Raw genomic sequence first — 26676 nt, 5'->3', positions numbered from 1 at the left:
GTATACGTGATTGTGACTTAGGAAAACATTGTTGTGTCTCTGGTCTAAGGAGTTGTTGCCTCCTTGGCGGTCATAAAGCAAAATGCGAGCAATCTGAACCCACCGCTAAAGCCTTGAGAAGGGGAAGATGATAGGTCGTAAAGTCCCCAGTGCCCACGGCCACCGGGGGCCTGCCCTGGTTTCTTTCAAGCTTAACCACCATCAGGAATCTTTCTTACACGCTCAGTGAGGGAGAAGGGCAGGGGTCGATCCGGGACCCTGCTGTTCTCTCCTTGTGTCTCCTGAACACCTCCTGTGTGCCAGGCAGAGTTCTAGGCACTGGGCAACAAGATGGACAAAAATCCCTCCTTGCGCTGACATTCTAGTTGGAAAAAACAGCCAGGAAATGAACAGAGATCAATTCGGATAGTAACAGGATGAGCCTCAAAAATGTCATGCTGAGTGAGAGAAGCCAGATGTCAAAGGACATAGCGTATGATTCTGTTCATAGGAAATGTCCAGAACAGGCAGATCCGTAGAGACAGAAAGCAGATGAGTGGGTGCCTGGAGCTGGGGACAGGGGTATGGGTAGTGACTGCTAATGGGCATATGGTTTCCTTTGGGGGGTGATGAGAATGTTTTGGAACAGGTGGGGATGGTGGTTGCACCATCAGTGTGAATGTATCAAATGCCACTGAATTGGGCACCTTAAAGTGGTTAATCTTGTGGTATGTAGGTATCCCTTCCATTAAAAAAAAATTCATGTTGGTAATGATTGCAATGGAAACAATAGAACAGGGTGTTGTAATAGAGAATGCTGAGGTGGTCAGGGAGGCCTTTCTGAGGAGGTGTCATCTGAGTTGAGTGAGACCTGAAGGGATATGGAGTTCTACTGGGGTGTGTGTTCCAGACAGAGCAGACTGTGGGTGCAGAGGCCATGAGGTGGGAACTAGCTTGGCTGTTGAAGGTGCAGAAGTATGCAGCTGGCCTCTGGGAGCAAGGGGCATATGGAAAGAAATACAAAGACAACCCTCCTCCTGCCATACCTCTCACCTCCTTAGCTCCAGCTACTTGGAACTTCTTTCCATCCCCACACACTCCAAGCTCCCTCTCACCTCAGGGCCTTTGCACATGCTGTCCTTTATACTCAAAACACTGTTCTCCCTAATCTTCCATTTATCGATCCTTCCCCAAACTAAGCCTCTGCTTATGATGTCTGTTCTTCATGGGAATATCCCCTGTTATCCTGGGCTGAGCTAGACCCAACCCCCTCTTATTCTACCCTCTCTTTCCCTTTATTGCATGATCTAGCTTTGTAACTAGCTCTGTGTGTGTGTGTGTGTGAGAGAGAGAGAGAGAGAGAGAGAGAGAGACTATCTTCTTGATCATTATATCCCTAACACATAGCACAGTGCCTGGCACACGAAAGGGGTTCAATCAATATTAGGTGAATGAGTATATATCTAAATATATTGATTCAGTAGACCTGTGGTTCTCAACCAGGGGCCATTCCGGTCCCCAGGGACACTTGGGAGTGTCTGGAGACATTTTGGTTGTCACAAGTTGGGGCGCGCTACTGGCATCTAGTGTGTAGAGGCCAGAGATGCTGTCAATGCCCGACAACACCCAGGATAGCTCCTCACAACTAAGAATTATCCAATCCCAAATGTCAATAGTGCCAACACTGAGAAACTCTGGACTAGACAGGGCAGTTACAAGGTGCAGATGACAAGCACTTAGAGCGTTTTGTACACATAAAAGTAATATGGGAGCTCTACCCAGAGACATTTCCTTATGATCTTGGACTGAGAGGATCCTGGTAAAACCAGCAGTCCTGTTAAGACCAAGGCTGTTTAGGGGCACCTGGGTGTCTCAGTCGGGTAAGCATCTGCCTTTGGCTCAGGTCATGATCCTGGAGTCCTGGGATCGAGCCCCATGTCAGGCTCCCTGCTCAGCAGGGAGTCTGCTTCTCCCTCTGCCTGCTGCTCCCCCTGCTGTGTACTCTCTCTTTCTCTGTCAAATAAATAAATAAGACCTTAAAAAAAAAAGGCCAAAACTGTTTAATACAAAACAGCAACAGCAAGCAAAGCAAATAACAGATGGGTCTTTCCTGTGCACCAAGCGCTGTTCCAAAAGTTTTATGGGCATTAAGTCATTTAATCCTCGCAATAATCCTAGGAGGTAGGTACTGTTATTCCCCATTTTACAAACAAAACTAGAACACAACAAGGTTAGTTTGCCTGTGGTCACAGCGTAATTTTTTCTTCTTGGTCTTGGGAGCATTCATTCATTTATAAGCAGCTGTAAGTGGAGATGGTATGATTCTTCAACAAAGTTAAGGTCAAATCCAGCCATGCGTTTAAAGAATCTTTACCAGATGAAGAATGTCTGTGTATCGAGACATCAGAAAACAGTAAGTCAAGACCAAGTCACTGACTGGGATAAGATATTTGCTCTGTTCATATGCCAAGAAAGAATTCATACCCAGAATATGTAAAGAGCTGCTGTGCGTTAAAACGGCATAGGTAAATAATCCAACAGGAGATGGGCCAAGATGTGAACAAGCAGTTCACAGAACAGGAAACACGAATGGGCTATAAACACAGGACAAGATGCTACGGTTTTTGGTAATTAGGGAAATGAACATTAAAGCCACAATGAGATATCATTTCATTCCCAGTAGATATAAAAAAATGCATCCAAGTGCTGGAGAGGAAAGAGAATGGGGGCTCTCCTCCACTGCAGGTGGGAGCTAAAGATGGCATATACAATTGGCAAAGCTCTGGTGTTAACCAATAACAGTGACCCTGTACGTATCCCTGAGTTGGCATTTTCACTCCCAGGTATATATACCCAAGAGAAACCCTTGCACACCTGCCCCAGGAGACACGAATGAGAATGTTTGCAGCAGCAGTGTCCATAAGAACCCCACACTGGAAAACCCCTAATGTCCATCAACAGAAGCATGAACATGTCCATTATGTTATACTACACTGTGAAGAAAGATGCAGGAACATACACAAAAATTTGGATGTATTTCCCAGCAGTGATGCTGATAAAGGAGCAGGTTGCAGTATGATTACATTCATGTAAAGTTCACAAAGAGGCAACATTAATTAGTATTTGTTTGGGTGCTAAAACTCAGGGAAAGTTTCTGCACATAATTCAGGATGGTGGTTACTGCTTTCAGGAGAGGGAGGAACATAAGAAAAAGGTAGGACGTGCAGAGGACTTCCAAGTTACTAGTAATATTTTATTCCAGAAAGTGAAGTAGGTATATAAGCATTTATTGTTATCCATTAAATATTCAAATATGGTTTTTTGTATTATCTTATATGCAATATGTTTCACAGTTTTATTTTAAAGATTTGTTTACTTTAGAAAGAGAGAGAGTACAGAGGGGGTGGCACAGGGAGAGGGAGAGACAGAATCTCAAGCAGACTCCCCACTGAGTGTGGAGCCTGACACGGAGCTCAATCCCACAATCCCAAGGTCATGACCTGAGCCAAAATAAAAAATCAGACACCTAACCGACTGAGTCATCTAGGTGCCCCGTTTCACCATTTTAAAAGGCCATATAAGGTTTATTATAACTGCAAAAATTATTCAACGCTAAACATCTTATCAACATTAGTTGCTGCATTTAAGGACAAAGGGTGAAAAAACATATGATCTCTTTGAGATAGAATTTGATGAAATATCCATTGTTTATGAAAATCCTTAGCAAATAAGAAAAGGAGGTAATTTCCTTAACTTGATAACATATATCTAGCAGAAATATTCAATAAATATTTTACTTAATAACAGCAACAAAAGCACTGGAAGAATTTCTAAGAAATCAGGAATAAGACGAAGATGTCAGCTGTCACTGTTACTATTCAGCATTGATGAAGGTTCTTAGCCAATGCAATAACATAAGAAAAATAAGGGAGTACAGACTGGAAACAGACAACATTGTCATTTTGCAGATAATATGATTGACTACCTAGACTATCCAATAAACTGAAAAGCTATTATAAATAAAATTTTCCGTAAGGTGATTAGGCAAAAGATCAGTATTCAAAGAGCAATCAATAGCTCGTTTGTACACCAGCAGCGAACAGTGAGAAAATGCAACAGAAAAAGATACTGAGGGTTTAGCTCAAGTCAAAATGTGTGCCTATGGTAAGACTAAGTCCTACTGAAATGTATATACCACTGAATGACAGCCAGACACTGAATCCCAAAAGACCCCCACATGTCCCTCATCCATACCACTGTCACTTGTCATGAGTCCTGGCCATCATGGCACGGCACTGGTTGCTGAGACATCTGGACACTCAGAGTGTTTTCTTCTTCCACAAAGATGATAAACAAGTTGCCTCTCCTGGAAATCTGGACATGTGCTGCACCTTCCCAGACCTCGTCACCATCTGAGTCCAGCCAGGGTGGTGGTGGTGACAAGAGGCAGAAAGGTGGCAGTATTCCTCCCCAACAGCCCTTCTACCCCATTCAACCTTCCAGAACCTTCCATCCCAGACACCTCTTGTGACATCACTGGCTGTCCCTGCCTCCCCACCCCACCCCCACCCCTGGAGGAAACTGCTTCTGGAGCAGGAGGATTGCTGTGTTCTTTTCACTCACTCATTTGTTCATGCGTATATATGTGCACGCGTTGCACTCCTGCAATGGAATTTGTGACATCTATATGGAGCCACCACGCTTACGGTGGGCATTGTGCTAGAGGCTGGGGACGCAGAGGAGAAAAACCAGATGAGGTCTGTTCAGGAACACAACAGGAAAACCTAGAATCACACAAATGATTGCAAACTTACAATTGTGCAGAGAGACCCAAGTCAAGTGGGTTTGATGAAGGACCCGACACAGGGAGGTCAGGAGAGCTTCCCTGAGCGGAGACAACAAGGATCTCACCACTTTTGATTACACTGCCCTATGTTATGTATCTTCAGTCTGCCTCTCCTTCTCTATGTCAGTTTTGCTCATTGCTGCATCCCTGGCAGGGCACAGAGTAGTGCTCAATATATAAAGATTTATCAACCAAATATTCTGCCCTGCCAAGAGAAAAGAACAAGGAGCGTTCCATTGTCTCTGGAGACTTCTGGGTGGTTCAGGTCCATGGCTGACCAGTGTTCACAGAGTACTGAGGTGGCTGTGGCTGGGAGAGCCAACGTCCACCAATATCCCTTCGGCTCCTTCTCTAGACCCGTCACCTCATGACTGTGTTTCCCAGGCCCCTTGGTGCTACATGTGGTCATCTGACTAAATCCTGACCCATGGGATGGGAAAGAAGTGATGGAGGCCACTTTGGGGTCCTGCCTTTAATGGACGGGAGATGGCGTTCATGGATAGGCAAATTCACAGAGACAGAAAGTAGAATGGAGGTTGCAAGGGGCTTGGGGGAGGGGGATGGGGAATGATTGCTAATAGGTATAGAGTCTACCTTTGGAGTGATGGAAATGTCTTGGAACTAGACAGAGGTGCGGCGGACAACATCACGAACGTACTAAATGCCACTGAGTTGTCTGCCTTAAACTGATTAATGGTTAATGTGAATTTTTGCTCAAAAATTTTTAAATAAATAGATTATTCTGGCCCTGTGACATGATTAAATACTCAGAATGCACTCCAGTAGAGCAACTAAAGATCAGAGAGGCCAAGCCACTTGGCTGAGGTCACACAGGAAGCAAGTGGCAGAGGGGCAGAAGTCATGCTTGGTTCTGTAACTCTGCTCTGTCCCAGCTCTTCACAGAACATCCTGACTCTCAGAGAGTCTTTGAGTTGTGGTCCCCAGACCTGAGCAGTGTTTAATATGGCCTGGCAGCTGCAGCACTGAAGAACTGTCCCTAACTTTACTGGTGGAAAAACAGAGAGGCCAGGTAATTTGCCCAGAGGCACACAGCTGGTCAGAGGCAGGGTGTATGAGAATGCCAGCTCTAGACCCACGTCATGACTCTGAGCTTCACTCTGTCCTAGCTGACACTGAAATTCTTCCTGCAGTGTGTCTGGGCCCTCCTTGTGTCCATGTCCTCCAGATAACTCACGAGGATCAGACCCTGAATGTGCACACAGCTCACTCCCTCTAGTCCTGCACCTGTCGAATCCTGTGTCTTATTTAAAATGTTGACGTTTTATTCATCATGGTTTTTTGGCATCCGTGTTGATTTTTTTTAACACACTGCATTGAAATGCTGTTCATCTTGGTAGCTGTTTCTTTGTGTGTTTTTTTTTTTTAAGATTTTATTTATTTATTTGACAGAGATAGAGACCGCCAGCGAGAGAGGGAACACAAGCAGGGGGAGTGGGAGAGGAAGAAGCAGGCTCATAGCGGAGGAGCCTGATGTGGGACTCGATCCCATAACACCAGGATCACGCCCTGAGCCGAAGGCAGACGCTTAACCGCTGTGCCACCCAGGCGCCCCTGTTTTGTTTTTTTTTTGGCTTCCCCTTAAATTTTGTCCACTCACCCCTGCCCTGCGTCTTATTTACCCAGTTCGTGTCTGTGACTGGTTGTTCTGGCAACTGAAGCGGACTCTTAACATCTCTTAATACAGTGATTGTGCAGTAGACGAGACAGCCATTTCCAGCCCCTTCTCCATTTTCCTTTGAACCAGAGAGGCTGGAAAAGCAAATTCTCTTTCCCAGACTCCCCTACAGTGGTGAGTGGCTGTGTGACCATTCCGGCCAACACAACATCAGGGCAAGTCAGTTTCTGGAAACAAATCTGCTTTAAAGGACAAGCAGGAAAGGAAAGATCACTGCGATTTCCCCTTCCCCTCTCTTCCTGCCTGGAATGGGGACGTCCTGTGTGGAGCCATGGCAGCTATTTTGCAATCATGAAGCAACAGTAAGGGGCGCAAGAAGCCAGCAGCTTAGGACATTAATATCCTGGGCCCTTGATGGCAACAGTGAGTAGCTGAATCAAAGCCAGCATCCATTTACATGTAGATTTCCCGTCTGCTGAGAAAATATAAGCCCCTATTTTTAAAATATAAATTTATTTATTTTGGAGAGAGAGAGTGAGTATGTGTGCGAGTGGAGGGGAAGGGCAGAGGGAAGGGGAGAGAGAATCCTCAAGCAGACTTCCTGCTGAGTGCGGAGCCCAGTGCACAGCTCAATCCCAAGACCCTGAGATCATGACCTGAGCCAAAATCAAGAGTCTGGACGCTTTACCAACGGAGCCACCCAGGCGCCCCAACCCCCAATTTTTAAAAAAAATACTTAATTTTTAAGTAATCCCTATTCCTGACATGGGGCTTGAACTCCTAACCCCAAGATCAAGAGTGGCATGCTCTACCGACTGAGCCAGCTAGGTGCCCCAAGGCCCTATTTCAAAGCCTACTTTGGTTAGGTTTTCTTTTAGATGCAGTCAAATGCTAACTGCTATAACCTTTAAGTGGTATTTCTCGGCCGCGTGAGAGTCAACAGTTTATGATGGACATAGGTTATCTAGCTAAGTAGCCCCAAATTCCTCAAGACAAAAGTCTTAACCTCATTTGTGGTGCTCACATGTTGTTGGTAGCAATGCATCAGTGGAGCTCTGTTGAAGAACAACTTGACTGTGTTTGTCAAAAATTTAAAACATAGATCCTTTATTCCCTGTCCCTGTATTGTGTCAATTTGGTATTCTCTGGGGCTGACCCATTTTTTATATTTAAATTAATTTCTAAACATATTATGGAAGTAATACACATACTTTTTTTTTTTTAATTTCAAAATCTGATTTTAAAAAGTGGGCAGAGGCAATGAATAGACATTTTCCCAAAGAAGACATGCAAATGGCCAGCAGGCGCATGAAGGAGACTCAACGTCACTCATCCTCAGGGAGATGCAAATTAAGACCACAATGACCCATCCCCTCACACCTGTTAGAATGGCCGTTGTCCAAAATACAAGAGACAACAAGCATTGGCAAGGATGCGGAGAAAAGGGACCCCTTGTGCACTGTTGGTAGGAATGTAAGTTGGTGCAGCCACTGTGGAAAACAGTATGCAGGTGCCTCAAATTAAGCCATTACACCATATGCCCCAGTGATTTTACTGCTGGGAATACACCCAAAGGAAGCAAAAATAGGATCTCAAATTGAGATCTGCATCCTCGTGTTCATTGCAGCATGTTTTACAATAGCCAAGATATGGAAACAACCGAAGTGTTGGTCAACGGATGGATAAAGAAAATGTCACACACAGACACACACACACACACACACACACACACACACAAATACTATTCAGCCACAAAAAGGAAGGAAATCCTGCCATTTGCAACTGACGGACTTTGAGGGCATCATGCTAAGAAATAAATCAGAGACAAATACCGTATGGTCTCACTTACATGTGGGAGCTAAAAACAAGATGAAAGAAAAAAACTGAATTCCTAGATACAGAGAACAGACTGGCAGTTGCCAGAGGTGTCCCAGAGGTGGGGCAGTGGGCATGGGCAAAATAAGGGAAGGGGTTCGAGGGGTACAAACTTTCAGTTATAAAATAAGTAAGTCCCAGGGATACCGTGTGTAGCGCGGTGGCTGTAGTTAACGATACTGTATTTATATTTGACAGTTGCTAAGAGAGTAGATCTTAAAAATTCTCATCATAAGAAAAAAGTTGTAAGTACATTTGCTGACGGTAACAAGATTTATTGCGATCATTTTGCAACGTATCCAAATAGAATTATGGGGGTACACCTGAAACTCATATGTCAGTTACAGCTCAATAAAAAATAGTAGTAAAATGAGATAACAAAGGCCCCCGAAAACCCCCACAGGTAGAGGGCCGGAGTTGGCTCCATGCGATGGTGGTTTGGCATTCCCCCTGTAGACCAGCCCAGACGATGTTCATTCAGTTTTATTTTTCTAGACAAAATCTGTACGTTTTCCCAGAGCTCCCCCTGGTGGCAGCTTCCGTCTCTCCCCGCCCCCCTCCGCCTCCCCCTGGGGAGCCTAAAGCCCTGCCTCTGGGGTCTCTACCTACAGGCAGCAGAGATGGACTGCCCCGAAGTAGGCTGCTGTGGTTTTTTCCCCTTTTTTCATTCATTCATTCATTCATTCATTCATTCATTTATGATAGAGCGAGAGAGTGAGAAAGCACGAAAGGGGGATGGGCAGTGGGAGAAGGAGAAGCAGACTCCCCACTGAGCAGGGAGCCTGACGTAGGGCTCCCTCCCAGGACCCTGAGATCATGACATGAGCCAAATGCACGCTTAACTGACTGAGCCACCCAGGCACCCTGGCTGCAGTTTTTTAAGTTTTAATTTTTTTATTAAGGTAACACTGTTGTTGTTTGAGTATCTAAAAGACCAGAAAGATTTATAACAAAGTAACAGTGCCCTGTTCACCTCTGTCTGCTCAAATCCTTTCCTCTAGTAACCAGCCATTTTCAACACCAACTCTTTCCTCTTGTATTAACCTCGCTTTCAGACATTATCTTTTTAAACTTCCTGTTATGGCCTTGCCCTCTGACGATTTCCTATGTGCTTTAATATTTTTTCTCATTATGTTTGCCTTAGGCCTCCCAGAGGCTTTTTGTTTTGTTTCGTCTTTTTGTTTTGCTATGGGCTTAAACATCTAGGACAAAGATTGGCAAACTGCAACCCTAAGGCCAATTCCAGTCTTCTGCCTGTTCATATAAATAAAGTTTTATTGGCACACAGCCACGCCCATCCATGTATTTCTTGTCTCTGGCTACTTCTGTGCTGGAACAGCAGGGCAGCGAAGTTGTGACAGAGACCATATGACCCACCAAGCCAAAAATGTTATTATCTGTGACAGAAAAAGTTTGCCAACCCCTGATATAGAATAATCCACCAGTTCTTTCTTTCCCCTCCTGGGAATCTTGGACTCTGAGCCCACTCTCCCCTCAGTTCCAGTCCTCCAGTCTGGTTGTTCCTATGTGGGATGAGGTCATACAGAATTTGGGTGAGTCCTAAATTCAGTGACTAGTGTCCTTATAGGAGACACAAACCCAGGGAGCCGGAAGGGGGCTCCTGGTGGAGAAAGCTCTCAGCAAAGGCCCCAGTTCCCATATTTTTGTGTATCATTCTTCTTCAAATATAATTTTGTTTTTGGAGATTTGTAAATGGCTTGTAAAATGTGGTTTATAATTTCCTATCACCTGGCAACTATAATTTCACCTGTTGCACGATTTGCAAAAGTTGTTTTTCATTTCTTATCAACCATTTGTGCACCCAAAGTTTCTTGCCAATTGTGCGTATCAAGAATTGGAGGAAACTGGGGCGCCTGGGTGGCACAGCGGTTAAGCGTCTGCTTTTGGCTCAGGGCATGATCCCGGCGTTATGGGATCGAGCCCCACATCAGGCTCCTCTGCTATGAGCCTGCTTCTTCCTCTCCCACTCCCCCTGCTTGTGTTCCCTCTCTCGCTGGCTGTCTCTCTCTGTCAAATAAATAAATAAAATCTTAAAAAAAAAAGAAAGAATTGGAGGAAACTGGAAATCAACCAAATGTCCGTCAACCTAACAAATGGGTAGCTAAATCCTGGTGTATTCCTACATTGGAATACTACTCAACAATGTTTTTTTAAAAGGTGAATGAATAAGGCACTCATCAATAGGGATGAGGGGCGCTTGGGTCGTTAAGCATCTGCCTTTGGCTCAGGGCGTGATCCCAGGGTTCTGGGATCAAACCCTGCATCGGGCTCCCTGCTCAGTGGGAGCCTACTTTTTTACTCTCCCACTCCCCCTGCTTATGTTCCCTCTCTTGCTGGCTGTCTCTCTGTGTCAAATAAATAAATAAAATCTTTAAAAAAAATAGGGATGAATGTCGCAGACATAATTTTACCCAAAGAAGTCAGACCCAAGAGAGTATATTCGCAAAAATTGAGATACCTAAGGGGTAACAAAAGGGAGTCCGTTTACAATTTGGAATTTTTCAAGAGTTGCACATTTTTGTCTGTATCTTTACGTTTCTTAATACCTTTTGGCCTCTGCTCACAATGAGATAAAATAAATAAATCCTGATATAAATCGACAGAACTGCTTCTTTTCCCCGCTACCTACCACTTCATAAGCCAAAAATGCACGATAAAACCAGACTCCACCGTAACTTTAACAACATAAGGAGCTTTGTTCCATCTGTTTTTAAAGCCCAATGCATGTGTTCAAAGTCCCTGAAATGGGTCTGTGAAACTCATGGTGGCCGGGGGGAAAGAAGCGTGTCTCAGCTTCACCCACGCGGGACAGACTTCTCTTCAAATGAAAAGTAAATATTCAGAAACAATAGTGGTCTGGGGGAAAAAAAAAATTCAAAGATGTCCACAAGAAAATGCAGGGGAATGCCACATCCGAACATTTAAGTCTGCCCATGAACCCACTGGTGTAGTTTATGACGTTCTGTATCTTTCTGTATGGTTTCTTGGGGTTACTGATGAGCGTGGCAGAGTTCACACAGCGGCATCCCCAGTAACGTGGATAACCAGTGTCCTCTGTGCACAGGTGTGTAGGCTGTGAAGGGTCACTGCCCCCCCCCCCCCCGTTAGACTGCCGTGCCATAGTGTTAGCCGGATCCTCATATCATTTCTTTTTTAAGATTTTGTTGATTTATTTGTCAGAGAGAGAGACAGTGAGAGAGAGAGCACAAGCAGGGAGAATGGCAGGTAGGAGAAACAGGCTCCCCGGTGAGCAGGGAGCCCGAGGCAGGACTCGATCCCAGGACCCTGGGATCACGACCTGAGCCAAAAGCAGACGCTTAACCCACTGAGCCACCCAGGCGTCCCCCTTATATCATTTCCGAGCACGGAAGCTAGAGGAGTCACCCCACTGTTAGCATCATAACCGGTGAGGTCACGAGTAAGCCAAGAGGCAAACATTCTTCGTTTCATGTTTCCAAAGCGGGCAGTGAGAATTCTCGACAGCTTTGGTCATTGAATTGTTTTAACTGTCCCCCTTTTAAAACTGCTCCCATGTCTTTTTCCTCTCTCTTCACCTTGCCCCTAGGATTGGCGGGCCATGTGGAACCTTGGCACAGCCATCCGATCCCCCTGCCCCCCCCCCCCACCCCCGGTTGCCTGGAAGTGGTTAAGACAGTTGGCTGAGAAAAATGGGATTGAAGAAAAAAAAAAATGGGGTTGACGTGTATTCAGCCTGCCCTTTCGAAGGCTGTACGAGGTCACAGCAGTCTGCTATGGAAATGATTCAGTATCGCGGAGAAATGTGACGGCCAGTGGCCAGAAAGCAATGAGAAAAATAAAGATCTTGGTGGCGCACAGGTGCTGTCTACACAAAATCCTCCCTTCTGAAGCTGCATCTTTATGGAGATCGTCCCCTTTATGCCACCCTTGAAAGGATCAGATGCTCACGCTCAGGTCTGCGCCAAGAAAAGTGGCTCTTAAAACCACCTCCCCCAATGCATAAATGGCCTTTAAAGTTCTAGTGGTGCTGCTTAATTAACAGTCATTAGTTAAATAGAAACAGTCAATTAGGAAGAAGTCCGTCTGGGAGAAAGAAAAGTTTTAACAACCACCGAAGGGAAATCCTTTCAAGGAGATTTGGAGAGCTCCCAGAGGGATGTGTTTCGTACCATTCTTGTACTCAAACTCATTTTTAGTGGTCCTGTGGTTTTACTGGCTGATTCTTTGCTTGTAAACATGTGGTTAAACCTTTTGTGTTGTTCGATTTTTATTTCATATTTTAGCAGAAAATATTTTTTCATTTTATGATGCCTTTGGGGTTTTTTGACACGCCCCCCCCCCCAAAAAAAAAGAAATCCGGTGGGAGTAGTAATGCTTGTGCTTAGTAAATACAAAGACATGCAGACGTGCAGACAGACGGCCTCGATAGTACAAAAGGATCTACAGAGAACAGCTCAGCCTTTCTCCTGGTGTGTCTATTCGCAGTTTATGTTTACTCCCTTCCAGGAATACTCTCTCCATACACAAGCATGCTGCAGAGGAGCAGCGGGGAGAGGGGGTCCTGGGTAGGGGTCAAGTGCATGCTTGGTTCACACCCCAGCTCTGCAGCTCATTAGCTGGCCCTGTGAACTTTCTGCAAGGAGCATCTGGCCGCGGGCAGCAAGACCGTCAGTCCGCAAAGGTAGCAGGGACTCAATATCCGTATCGTTCTGCAACCCAACCCCCGAGCGGCAGGAGCCGGAGTGTTCCCTGGGACATGGAACTCTCAGGGTTGAAAAAAATATATTTTAAAGATTATCATTCAGATATAATTCACATAACATAAACTTCATCAAATCAAAGTGTATAATTTGGTGGTTTTAGTATATTTAAAGTGTGTCAGGGCGCCTGGGTGGCTCAGTCGTTAAGCGTCTGCCTTCGGCTCAGGGCGTGATCCCGGTGCTCTGGGATCGAGCCCCACATCAGGCTCCTCCGCTGGGAGCCTGCTTCTTCCTCTCCCACTCCCCCTGCTTGTGTGCCCTCTCTCGCTGGCTATCTCTATCTCTGTCAAATAAATAAATAAAATCTTTTAAAAAAAATAGTGTGTTGAGGCGCCTGGGTGGCTCAGTCAGTTGAGCATCTGCCTTTGGCTCAGGTCATGATCCCAGGGTCCTGGGATTGAGCCCCACGTCGGCTCCCTGCTCTTCGGGGAGCCTGCTTCTCCCTCTGCCTACTGCTCCCCCAGCTTGTGCTTGCTCTCTCTCTCAAATAAATAAATAGATAAATAAATAAATAAAATCTTTTCAAAAATTAAAAAAAAAAAAAAGTGTTGTGCAACCATCCCCATTATTTAATTCCAGAACATTTTCACCACCCCGGAAGGAAACCCCATTAAACAGGCCACCTCTCAATTCCCCCAGCCCCAGCACCATCTCCCTGCCCCGCCACTAATCCACTTCCTGTCTGTGGCTTTCCCTGTTCTGGCTGTTGCACAGACATGGAATCCCACTCCACGTGGCCTCTTGGGTCTGTTCCTCTCACTGAGCATCGTGCTGTGCCGGGTGTCCGTGCTTCCCTCTTTATGGCTGCACAGTAGTCCCTTCTGTAACCATACCGCGTGTTGCTTATCCATTCCGCTGTTGATGGGCACTTGGGTCCTTTCCACATGTTGGTTGTTGTGAGTGATGCTACCCCAGATATTCGTGGACAAGTTTCGTGTGGACAAATGTTCCCAATCCCTCTGGGTATTTACCTAGTTGGATTGCTGGGTCCTACGATAACCCTGTTTCACTTTTTGAGGAACTGGAGGTTTTCAGTTTACACAGCAAAGTCCCAGGGAAGCCTGGGATGCGTTGGCCACACCCTGTGAATGATTCCTCCTTGATGTCGCTGGCCGGGAGCCTTGGTTAAGGGGACAAAGCAGGGGGCGCCTGGGTGGCTCAGTCGTTAAGCATCTGCCTTCAGCTCAGGTCATGATCCCAGGGGTCTTGGGATCAAGCCCCGTATTGGGTGCCCTGCTCAGTGGGAAGCCTGCTTCTTCCTCTCCCCCTCCCCCTGCTTGTGTTCCCTCTCTCACTGCCTATCTCCGTCAAATACATAAATAAAATTTTTTTTTTAAAAAAAAAAGAGGACGAAGCAAGCAAGTTGCCGCCTTCCATTTACCCCATTCCCTCTGCCACTACCAGCGTTTCTGCTCCTACGGCTTCCTGTAGATTTAGCTCCGCCATTGTCCCTTTAAACGGTTCCCTGTGTGATCCTCGAGAGCAGTGTGCGGTTCCGAGTAGCGTGTTCAAGCAGGCAGAACTCTCTCGTGGGAACGGACTGTACGCAGAGGGTACGAGGGGAAATGTCAGCCTCTCCTGGGTTCCCTGAGGAGCGGAGTTTCATCCCTCTCCTCCCTGGCTGCCCCACGTGCCCAGTGTCAACAGGGACCTGGCCCTTCTTTGGTAAGGGATTACTTGGTCCCGGACCTGCACTGAGGTCCTGGGAAGCAAAGAGTGACGAACAGAAAGTAAGTCCTGAGCTGAATTTTCCTGCAGGAAATTCACACCTGTCCCCTGCCCTAATGTTATCTATAACCACTCCTTGAGCTGGAGATCGTGCGATTGTGACGGAAAGCTGCGGACAATCTTGGAGCAACTCTTGTCTGTCTTTCCTGGATTCTAGTCAGAAGCTTAAAACCCTTCTTTATTATTATAATTTTTTAAAAAGATTTTATTTATTTATTTGTTTGTCAGAGAGAGAGAGAGAACAAGTAGGGGGAGCGGCAGGCAGAAGGAGAAGCAGACTCCCCGCTGAGCAAGGAGCCGAATGCGGGACTTGATCCCAGGACCCTGGGATCACGACCCAAGCCGAAGGCAGACACTCAACCGACAGAGCCACACAGGCGCCCCTAAAACCGTTCTTATAAGCACAGAATTGCGCTCTCTTCTTCCTCACTCCCCTCGTGGAAGAGCTTCCTCAGAGTTTCTGCCCATCTAACCTTGAGGGATTTGGGCAACAAAAGAATTGAAAGCAGGGTCTCTAAGAGATGTTTGCACACCCACTTTCCTAGCAGCATTATTCACAATAGCAAAGAAGTGGAGCACCCCGTGTGTCCATCAGTGGATGAGCGGATAAACACAGTGCGGTCCGTCCACACACTGGGACACGATCCAGCCTTAGAACAGAAGGGACCCTGAGGACACTGGGCTCAGTGAGAGGAGCCAGACCCGGAAGGACACATCCTGCAGGACCCCACTCCCGGGAGGTCCCCAGCGGAGTCCCGTCCACACAGACAGAGAGGAGACGGTGGGAGCCAGGGCTGGGGCAGGGGCTGGGGAGTCCGTGCTTCCTGGGGACAGTCTCCATGTGGGGAAATGGAAAGTTCTGGAGACGGAGGGTCGGGATGGCTGCAGGACAGTGTGAGTGTGCTTCATGCCACAGAGCTGTGCACAAAAATGGTTAAATTTTATGTATATTTTATCTCAAATTTTAAAAACTTTTTAAAAAGAGAGATTTGGGCAAGTTTGCACCTGCAGGCTTGGTGATCTAACATCCATTTATTCAACAGTGGTTTAGCGAGGAACAGCTGTGCTCCAAGCTTGGTTCAAGACCAAGGTTTCTTAGCCTTGGCACTTGACATTAGGGTTGGATTATTCTCTGGGGTGGGACCATCCTCTGTGTTACGGGGTGTTGAGCAACATCCCTGGTCTCGTCCCACTCCGTGCCAGGAACTCCTCTTAGTTGTGACAATCACAAATGTCCTCAGACATTGCTAGGTGTCCCCTGTGGGGCAGAATTGCTCTTGGTTAAGAACCTCTGCTCTAGGTGTTGAGGACCCCGGAGAGGAGGCAGAAAAGGTCCCTGCCCTAATGGAACCTACCTAGCCTGGATGGGGCGGGGGAGAGGCAGCACTCAGAAAAGCAAATGGAAACTGGGTGTGAGACTGGAATTTCCACCGGTGACAAGACACAAAGATTATGAACTCCCCAGTGAGATGCCAGCCAGACTGCAGGTTTTCAGAGGAAATAGCAGAGAAAGAGCGTCCCAACCCTAGTCTGCGCATACATACTGAGGGTGCAGAAGGGTGAGGGCAGGAGGGAACTTGTTCAAACGGCGTCTGGGCAGGGAGCTTCCGCGGTGCTGAGTGCTGGCTGCGGGGAGGGCCTGGTGAGGGCACCCCAAGGGCCCACCTGGGCTACAGAACCCCCTAGGGCGGGGTCTCCGTGCTGTAGCCACTGCATGGAGGCACGCCAGAAACCAGTGGGCCAGAGATGTCTGTTTTGGCAGCCGAGGGAGGCAGCTTGCTGCTGAATGGGGATGGGTCTGTCTGGGAAGAGGTGCATGTTTCGCAGGAACTTGATGTGATCATGAACAAGAGAGAGCTGGTGTGGGGGCATCTTCGATGTTCTCCTAAGCCTGTGCTGGCTTCCCTCTGCAGATGAGCCGGCCGTGGTTCCCGAATTCCTAGGGACCAGGGAGAGTGAGGTGGGCCAGGTAAAAGGAGTTGCAGGTGACAGCCCGCCAAGGTGGTGTTGGGGGGGGGGGGGTTGTGTAGCCAGGGCCAGCCCCTCGAGATCCCCTGTGCTTCATTTCATGCTCTGCTGTCGCTGTCTTGAAGCCCTTACTAATTGTCGGACAAGGAGCCTTTTTCTCCACAGGCTGACACAGGCAGGGTGCAGCTCACTATTCTGTCTCCAGGGACTTTAGTCTTCTTCTTCTTCCAGGGGGACGGGGCGGGGGGGGGGGGCAGGGGAGCAAGAAGAGGAATGTGTGGTCGCGTTACACATCCGCGAATGCAGACCTTTGCGTGGGAGGGCCATGACCTTGCAGGTTGCTGCTGAACTTGTGAGGATGTTCCCCTACACTAGAGGGCCAAGGGCAATTAATTGGGTTTTCTTGAAATGTGATGGGGCAGGGTCCCCACTTTGTCCTGTCTCTGTCGAGGACAACTGCCATTTGACAAGCCTAAACCTACTGCTTCCTCTCATCAGACTGAAGTAACTTAACTACATACAGCCAGTTCTGCTATAAGGTGATATAGGCATTCCTAGAAATCATTGCCCTGGGCAGAATTGCACAATAAAAACCACAGGTCTGTGGTAAAATTGGATAAGGACATCAATACCCAAAAACTTCATCATTGAGTCACACGCTTAAAAAAGAACTAATTAATATGGTAGCAGAATTTTTAAATAACTTTATTGAGCTACAATTCATGGACCATAAAATTCATCTTTTTAAAGCATATAGTTTGGTTGTTTGAGAATATACACAGAACTGTGCAGCCATCACCACAATCAAGTTTAGAACATTTTTGTCACTCTTAAAAGAAGCCCGTCCCCATCCTCCTCCCCCAGCCCCAGACAACCTCTAACCCTGGTTTCTGTCTCTGTAGATTTGCCTACTCTGGAAATTTCATATAAATGGAAGCACACACTGTGTAGCCTTTAGTGTCTGACTTTTCTCACTGAGCGTCCCGTTTTCAAGGTTCACCCACGTGGTAGCGTGAGTCCGTGCTTCACTCCTTTTTATAGCAGAATAATGTTCCATTGTACGGATTTACCATATTTCATTTATTCGTTCATCCATTGATGGTTATTTGGGTTATTTCTGCTTTTGCCTATTTTGGATACTGGCACTGTGAAAATCCGTGTACAAGTTTTTGTGCGGACATATGTTTTCCTTTCTGTTGGGTATATATACTTAGGAGTGAAATTCCTGGCTCATATGGGAATTCTATGTTTAACTTTGTGAGGAATCAACATGCTGTTTTCCAAAGTGGCTGCACCATTTTTACATTTCTGCTAGCATTGTATGAGTGTTGTGACTTCTCCACATACTTGCCAATACTTGTAATTATCTGTCTTTTTTATTATTGCCATCTTATTAGATGTGAAGCAGTATTTCATTGTGGTTTTGATTTGTATTTTCCTGATGACTAATGATTTTGAGCATCTTTTCATGTGAGTATTGACCATTTGTATTATCTTCTTTGGAGAAATATTTGCCCACTTTCTAAATGGGGTTATTTGTCTTCTTATTGTTGACCTGTAAGAGCTCTTCATACTAGATACAAGTCCTTTATATATGATTTGCAAATATTTTCTCCCATTATGTGGGTTGTCTTTTCACTTTAGCAATGGTGTCCTTTGAAGCACAAAAGTTTTTAATTTTGATGACGTTTAATTTATTTATTTATTTTTTCACTTGTGCTTTTACTGTCATATGTAAGAAACCATTGCCAAACCAAGGTCATGAAGATTTACTCCTACATTTTTTTCCCAAGAGTTTTATACTTTAGCTCTCACATTTAAGTCTATGATCTATTTTATTTTTTGAACCATAGTACAGTTTACTGAGTGATAGAGTACAAAGCTCCTGAAGAGGGAGGGGACCCGAGAGGGTCGCCCAGGTCTGTGATCTATTTTAAGTTAATTTTGTATATGGTGTGACGTAGGGGTAAAACTTTATCCTTTTGCATGTGGCTATCCAGTTGTCCCAACATCGTTTGCTTAAGAGACTGTTTTTTCCTCATTTACTGGTCTTGACACCCTTGTCAAAAATTGATTGACTGTAAATGTGCAGGTTTATTTCTGGGTTCTCAATGCTATTCCATTTATCTATATGTCTAGCCTTATGCCAATACCACAATACAGTTTTGTAGTATGTTTTAAAATCTAGAAGCGTGGGTCTTCCAATTTTGTTCTTCTTTTTCAGTATTATTTGGGCTCTGCTGGTTCATTAAGTTTCTGTGTGAAGTTTACAGTCAATTTCTGCAAAATTGTCAATTTCTGTGGGGGAAAAATGGCTGGATTTTGATGGAGATAGTCTGTAGATCTCTTTGGGGAGTATTATCATGTTAATAATGTTAAATCTGATCCTTGAACATGGGATATCTTTTGATTTACTTGGGTCTTCTCTAATTTCTTTAAATGATGTTTTTTAGTCTTCATTGTTCAAATCTTGGCTTCTTTTATTAAATTCACTTCTCTGTCTTTTATTCTTTTTGGTGTTACTGTAAATGGAATTCTTTTTTAAATTTCATTTTCAGATTGTTCATTGCTAATGTACAGAAAAACAATTGAGTTTTACATATTGATCTTGTACTCTGCAACCTTGCTGAACTTATTTATTAGTTCTAATAGCTTTTTAATGGGTTCCTTAGGATTTTCAACATACAAGATCATGTCATCTGCAAACGTCGTTTTCCTGCTTCCTTTCCAATCTGGGTGCTTTTTATTTATTTTGTATGCCTAATAACCCTGGCTAGAACATCTAGTACAATGCTAAATAGAAGTGGCAAGAGCTGACATCTCTGCCATATCTATCTATCTATCTATCTATCTATCTATCTATCTATCTCCCACAGCTTTTTCATCCATTCATCCCTCTATGGACGTCTGGGCTCTTCCCATAGTTTGGCTCTTGTGGACATTGCTGCTATAAACATTGGGGTGCAGGTGACCCTTTGGATAATTACATTTGCATTTTTGGGATGAATACACAGGAGTGCAATTTCTGGGTCATAGGGTAGCTTTATTTTCAACTTTTTAGGAACCTCCATACTGGGGAACCTCCACAGGGCAAAAGCATTCAGTTCTTCACCAATAAGTATCGTTGTCTTTGGTGCATTTGTAGATGCCCTGATGGCCGGAGAAGTCCTCTATTCCTAGTTTGTTGAGTGTTGTTGTTGTGGTTTAAATCATGAAAGAGTGTTGGATTTTGTCAAATGCTTTTTTTCTGTTAAGATGATCATATAGTTTTTGTCCTCTGTTCTATTAAAATGATTGAACTTTTTTTTTTTTTTTTTTTTTTTTTACATCAGAACAACCAACTTTGCATTCCTGGATAAATTAAACTTGGTCATGGTGGGTAAATCTTTTTATATATTGCTAGATTTGGTTTGCTAGTATTTTGTTGAGAATTTTTGCATTTATGTTCATAAGGGATAATGGTCTGTAGTTTTCTCTTTTTGTGATGGCTTTGTCTGGTTTTGGCATCAGGGTAGGATAATATTGGTCTCATACAATGTTAGAATGGCCTCAGAGTATTTCCTACTCTTCTATCTTTAAGAATAGTCTGGAGGATTGGTGTTAATTCTTCTTTAAACATTTGGTGTAGAATTTACCAGTGATGCCATCTGGTCCTAAGCTCTTCTTTGTGGGAAGTTTTTGGATTACTAATGCAGTTTTTCTCCTTTCACAGGTTCACTCAGATTTTCTGTTTCCTCTTGAGTCATTTTCTAGGAATTTGCCCATTTCATCTGGGATGCCTGATTTATTGGCGTACAGTTGTTCATAGCATTGCCTTACCATCTTTTCTATTTATGTAAAGTTGGTTGCGATGTCACCTCTTTGATTCCTGATTTGAGTAATTTGAGTCTTTTCTCTCTCTCTTTTTTTAAAGATTTTATTTATTTATTTGACAGAGATAGAGACAGCCAGCGAGAGAGGGAACACAAGCAGAGGGAGTGGGAGAGGAAGAAGCAGGCTCATAGCAGAGGAGCCTGATGTGGGGCTCGATCCCATAACACCGGGATCACTCCCTGAGCCGAAGGCAGATGCTTAACCACTATGCCACCCAGGCGCCTCTGAGTCTTTTCTCTTTTTATCCTGGTCAGTTTATTTAAAGATTTGCCAGCCTTGCTGATCTTTTCAAGGAACTAACTTGTGATCTTCTGAATTCTCTTTATTGATTTTCTAATCTCTATTTCATTTATTCCCACTCGTAGCTTTATTATTTCCTTCCTTCTGCCAGCTCTGGGTTTGGTTTACTTTTATTTTCCAGATCTTAAGGTGGAAGATTCAATTATTGAATTAAGGTCTTTCTTTTTTTAACACAGATGATCACAGCTATAAATATTCCTCTACTTTAGCTGAATCCCACAAATTCTGGTATGTTGTGTTTCATTTTCATTCATCTCCAAGTATTTTCTCATTTCTCTAATTTCTAATTTTCTAATTTCTTTTTAAAATATTTTATTTATTTATTTATTTAAGAGAGAGAGAGAGAGCGGGGGTAGGGGCAGAGGGAGAGGGATAAGCAGAGTCTGCGCTGAGTGCAGAGCTCAACTCAGGGTTCAATTCCACGACCCTGAGATCATGACCTGAGCCGAAATTAAGAGTCAGACGCTTAACTGACTGACCCATCCAGGCATCCCTCTAATTTTCTAATTTCAAATTTTTTTTTTAAGATTTTATTTATTTATTTGTCAGAGAGAGAGAGCAAGCGAGCTCACAGCATGGGGAGCAGTAGGCAGTCAGAGAAGCAGGCTCCTTGCTGAGGAGGGAGCCAGATGCGGGGCTCCATCCCAGGACCCTGGGGTCATGACCTGAGCCAAAGGCAGACGCTTAACCAACTGAGCCACCCAGGTGTTCCTAATTTCGAATACTTCTAATTCCAAAGTATTTCCTATTTTCTCACCATTTCTTCTTTGAGATAGCGGAGTGTTACATGTATTAAATGGTTAAGAAATACATAAATATTACTGTAAATATGGCATCAAATTTGCATTTTCAAACAAGAGTTATAACAGAATGGACTGTACAACGTGGCCACAAGGCACCTCCCATCACGCTCTAAAATTTTATCCCTCAGCTCCCCACATCCAGTCCATCAGAATGTTCTTCAAAATGTACCTCCAGGCCACCCACTCATCCCCACCTCCAGGTCCCGAATCCAAGCCACTATACTTGTCAGTTTGGGAGAACTGTGGCAGTCTCCTGAGTTCTCACTCTGTCTTTCTTGCCTCCTACAATCTGTTCCCCACGCAGTGAACTTTTTTAAAATCACAAATCACAAATCTCCCTCCTGTTTAAAACCCTCCAATGGCTTCCCAATCTGATGAGAACCCGTTCCCATGGTCTATCGGACTTTAAATGAAGTGATACCCTCCCTCCCCTGTCTCACCACCCACCACCGACTTATGCCCTCCCCATTCTTTCTGCTGCAGCCATATGCAGTGACCCAGCTGTTTCTTTAAAATGAGTTACCGTCCCAGGGATTTTGAATTCTTGATATTTTCTTCCCTTTTTCCTCATTATTCCAAACTTAGCCCAAATGTCACCCTCTCAGAGAGGCCTAGAGTGACAAGCTCTTCCTGTGTGGTCCGGAAACTTCCCATATATAGCACTGAAAGTCTCACAGCCTGGGACACTCCATAATCTCAAGCCATCTAGGATGATTGGTCACCCTTGAGAGACTGTCCCTGGCTACTCTATCCAGAATAAGCCCGACCCAGTCATCCCCCGAGCTGCTATTATATCACTTTCCCTATAAGGGTGGGAATTGTGTCCCTAGCACCTAGAACGGTATCTGACAAATAGTAGGCACTCAATAAATATTTTTGACTAAATTAATAATAGAAGGAAAGGAACTGATTCCTGCAGTCCTAAGCTTACGACTCCATCACATAAAAATCTGTAAGAAGCAACCTGTTACAAAGTGGCAAAATCAATTCAGCAGGTGACCATTAGCATTTTCATTAAAATGAATAGAATAGAAAAAAATCAAGCATTGCCTAAAGTATCATGTTATGAAAATTTGTTTTAGTTATTATGTGTTTGTGTGGACTGGGCCTTTGGGTCAAACGCATTTCTTGGTGTGGTGTTATGGTCAAATATGTTTGAAAACCAGCCATCTACTGGTCAAATGCACAGGCTTTGGCCCCAGACTGCTGGGGTTTAAAGCCCTTACAAGCTGTTTGGCACTGCGCAAACTCAACTCATTCTTTCCAGATCTCAGTTTCCTGATCTGTAATATGGGGATAATGCATAGCACACTTCTCAGGATATGAGTGTGAGCTTCAACTGAGTTAGCATAGAAAAAAATGCTTAGATCAGTTTCTGGCACCTAAGAACAATTTAATCAGTGCTCATTAATATGATTACTTCTTGAGTGAATGAATTAATAGATGGATGGATGGATGAATGAATGAATAGTGCTGAGGTCTAATCTCCCTTTAAATTGCCCTGCCTGTTTCTTCCCAGAGCAAGTTTTTTCTCCTAGTGTTCCAGCCCCTGCTCCTGAATAACTATATATGTTTATTTATTCTGTTTATTGTCAATGTCCCGGCATTAGAATAAAAGCTCCAGGAGAGGGTGGGTTGTTAGTCTTATGTATAGTTGAACCTACCCTCTGAGGGGGTGGGGAGGGAAGAGGTTGGCAAACAGTTTCTATGAAAGGCTGGATAGTAAATATTCTAGGCTCTGCTTATGCCATTCCATCTTTGTGCAACGAATTAACTCTTCACTACTCAACCTTGCCCGTGTAGTGTGAAAACAGCCTTCCACAATCTCCTTAAGGATGGTCCTGGCTGTGTTCCAATAAAACTTTATTTGCAAACACAGGAAGACATAATTTGGCCCAAGGGTGTGGTCTGCCAATCCTCAAAGATACCGAAAATACTAGATTCAGTAATAGAAGAGTTTCACTGTTTTCACATGCCACCGAAGATTCTTCTTTTGTTTTAAACCACTTAAAAAATATTTTAAAACTCTCAGCTTGTGGTTCATGAAAAACAGGCAGCGGGCAGGACTTGATCTGCAGGCCGGAGTTTGCTGACCCCAGACTCAGACTATGCCTGGACGTCCGGTAATCGTTCGTGGAATAAACGAAGGCCCCGTTAGAAGTCACCGAAATTTAGCCTTCCCAGAGCAGCGCCACCCACCGGGAGCCGCGCGCGCTTCCCGCTCGCCAACCCTCCGAGCCGCGCGCGCCTCGCGCCAAGCCACGCCCTCCTTTGCGGCGATTGGTCAAGCCTCGCCCTCATCCTCGCCAGGGGACGCCCCCTCTGACGGACACTGCGGGCAGCCAATGGAGTACCGCAGGGCCTTACACCCGGCCCTCCTCGCCCCCGCTGGAGGCGGGCGTAGGCGGGCCGTTGAGGGGTGGGGCGTGGAGCCTGGTAACCGTTGCCGGTAACAACGCCCCGCCCTATCGCGGCGGGCGGGCAGGCGGGAGGGCGCGCGAGGCGGGCGGGCGGCGGGAGCGGGAGGAGGAGCGGCCGCCGCCGCCACCGCCGCCGCCATAGAGACTGTAGCCGTGGAGACTGTTACTTACCAACGGGGACCAACACGCAGCAGCCGCTGCTGCCGCCGCGGGAGCCGCTGCCCGAACTCCCGGCCCGAACTCCAGGTGACCGATGCGACCGCCCCGGGCCCGGCCCGACCGGGGAGTGCGGGGGGCGGCGGGGATCCGGATCCGGGGGTCGGGAGGCAGGCGGCGCAGCCCTCGCGGTTCACCCCAAACGTCCGGGTTGGCGCGCCCGCGGGACCCGTCTCTTCACCCCAGTTCCGCAGGCGCGGCCGAGTTTGAGGTGGCTGGGAACGACCCCCCCGACCTTTTACCCAAACTCGGGGGCAAGTGGGAACCCATCGCCTCACTTTTCAGAAAACTTCCTGAGTTGGGGGCCCCCCGAGATCCTTCTCTCACTCTTATCTCAAAATCCCCGAATTGGGTGTTCCCCGGGACCCCTCAAACTTTCATCTTCAAACTCCCTGAACTGGAGCTTCTGGGAACCTCTTCTTACTTTTTTCCCCCCAAATCTTTAAGTTGGGGGCGCCCAGGGACCCCTCTCTCACTTTCTCTCAACTTCTTGAAACCATCTCAAACCCTTACCTCAAACTCCCAGAATTGGGGGCTCCTGGGAACCCTCCTTCTCTTTTGCTCCCCAAATCTCTGAAATTGGGGTTTCCCGGGGCCCCACTCTCACTCCTAACCTCAGACTCCTGAATTGGGAGGGCCTGGAAGACTCGTTTTCACCTTTGCCCCAATTTCCTGGATTTGGGGTTTCTTGGGGACCGTCTCCCAGAATTGTGAGTTTGCGGGCTCCCCTGGAACCCTTTTCTTACTGTTTACCCAAAAGTCGTTGCTCTTGTCTTGGGAAAAACACCCCCCTCACTTTTCCGCCACAAACTCACTGAGAATCGAGAATGAGAATTGAGAATCGGACTTCCCGGGACCGGTTTCTCACCTCTTTACCAAAAATCCTCGTAGTTAAGGCTATTCGGACACTCCACCCCTCCCTCCCATTGAACCCCACATTCCTGAGTTTGGGGGATCCTGGGTCTGCCAGTGCTTCCACCCCGCTGGAGAAGCCCCTTCGTACAGCTGCAGTTCCCCTATTTGGACTGATCTCCAAGCGAGAAGAGTTTCACCAGAAGTTTTTTTTTTTTTTTTTAATGTATTAATTTATTTTGTTTAAAAAGCCTAACTTGTGGCCCAAAACTGCTCGGTGACATTTTCTCCTGAGATTGTGTGAGTGCGTGTATGCTTGTGAATTTAAACCGCACCCCTGAGCCCCCCTCCCCCCGAAGCGCACTCAGGCACACACACACACCGACACACGGGCACACACGCAGACACACACACACACACACACGCACAGACCACAGACACATACACACCCCAAATACTCCATTCCTTTCCTGTCCTGAGAGAAGCCAGGGGCTCCCTCCCGATCGGTCCCAGTTGGCTGTTCTCACTGGTGCACTAGGAAAGTTAGGTTTCCCGATCCTAGTGGCTATTTCAAGGGCCCCTGGGGCCGAAGTGCCCCTGCCATTCCAGTGGAGGCGGGGGTGGTTCACTGTCCTAATTTTAACCTCCTGGTTGCCCTACAGGAATGAGGGAGGGAGTCCAGGTCTGCGTCCTGATAGACCTCCTGCCGGCTTCTTGGGTGTTTTCATTATGCAGCCCCCCAACATATTTGCGCGCACACACACACACACACACAACCATTTTCTTGCTCTGCGCAATTAACCAGCAGTGCAGACTTTCCTGCTTTTCCCCTCCCAGTCAGCTTTATCTCTGCAAATCCAAAATATCAAACCTTATGCAAGACTCTGGATTTCAACTAAGATCCCCCAACGAAATAATTATGCTAATATAATGACCCAGACGGCAACAACAAAACCTTTTTTTTTTCTTGCACATATTGTCAACACGTTTTTATTCTTTGGCTTCATGCTCTGAAACATTATTTGTGTACTTCTATAAAGACCCTTACCCTCCGCCCTGGGAGTATCAGCGCTGGCTATGTGTTCTTTTTCCCACTCAAGTTTAAAAATGTGAACCCACCCCTGAATAACCTTAGAGATGGCTTCTCACCTGCCCTTGCCAGAGAAGTGAGAGTGTATGGTGAGCGCCTCCGCCTCCCTCTTCCCTCCCCGCCCACCTCCCCTTCTCCCCACCCCCCAAAGAATCCAATTTCCTTAGTCACTGATCACTGCTAACTTCGCCAGCCAACCGGCTTGGTAAGCCAACGGGCTTGGTAAAGTATCGGAGGGGACTTGGTAGTTTTTAAAAAAAGATTTCCGATACATGATGGACAAGCTAACTGCTTCTGTGATCCTGTGATATTTGGCTGATTTAGGCCGGA

At 45.9% G+C, this 26676-nt stretch overlaps 2 protein-coding genes across 6 annotated transcripts in view; one reads left to right on the top strand and one right to left on the bottom strand.

The window, feature by feature from the left end:
• The window catches only part of LOC113242667 (long-chain-fatty-acid--CoA ligase ACSBG2-like), a 58957-nt gene that overhangs the window by 30572 nt on the left and 1709 nt on the right, over positions 1–26676 (bottom strand). The window contains exon 2 of the mRNA XM_057311249.1: positions 24360–24619. Coding sequence (XP_057167232.1) covers positions 24360–24619 — 260 coding nt within the window. The remainder of the gene's footprint in view (positions 1–24359; positions 24620–26676) is intronic.
• Positions 24254–26676, top strand: part of RFX2 (regulatory factor X2) — a 91235-nt gene continuing 88812 nt past the window's right edge. For 4 of the 5 annotated variants that reach the window (XM_044378010.3, XM_026481188.4, XM_044378009.3 and 1 more), the window contains exon 1: positions 24256–24434. The gene's annotated coding sequence lies outside the window, so the exon portion shown is untranslated. Of the gene's footprint in view, positions 24435–26676 lie in introns of all 5 variants that reach the window. The other variant, XM_026481187.4, reaches the window with a different exon arrangement.

This window comes from Ursus arctos, unplaced genomic scaffold (assembly GCF_023065955.2).
Source record: "Ursus arctos isolate Adak ecotype North America unplaced genomic scaffold, UrsArc2.0 scaffold_14, whole genome shotgun sequence".
NCBI classification, from domain to species: domain Eukaryota; kingdom Metazoa; phylum Chordata; class Mammalia; order Carnivora; family Ursidae; genus Ursus; species Ursus arctos.
This window is presented reverse-complemented; position numbering and strand designations above follow the sequence as displayed.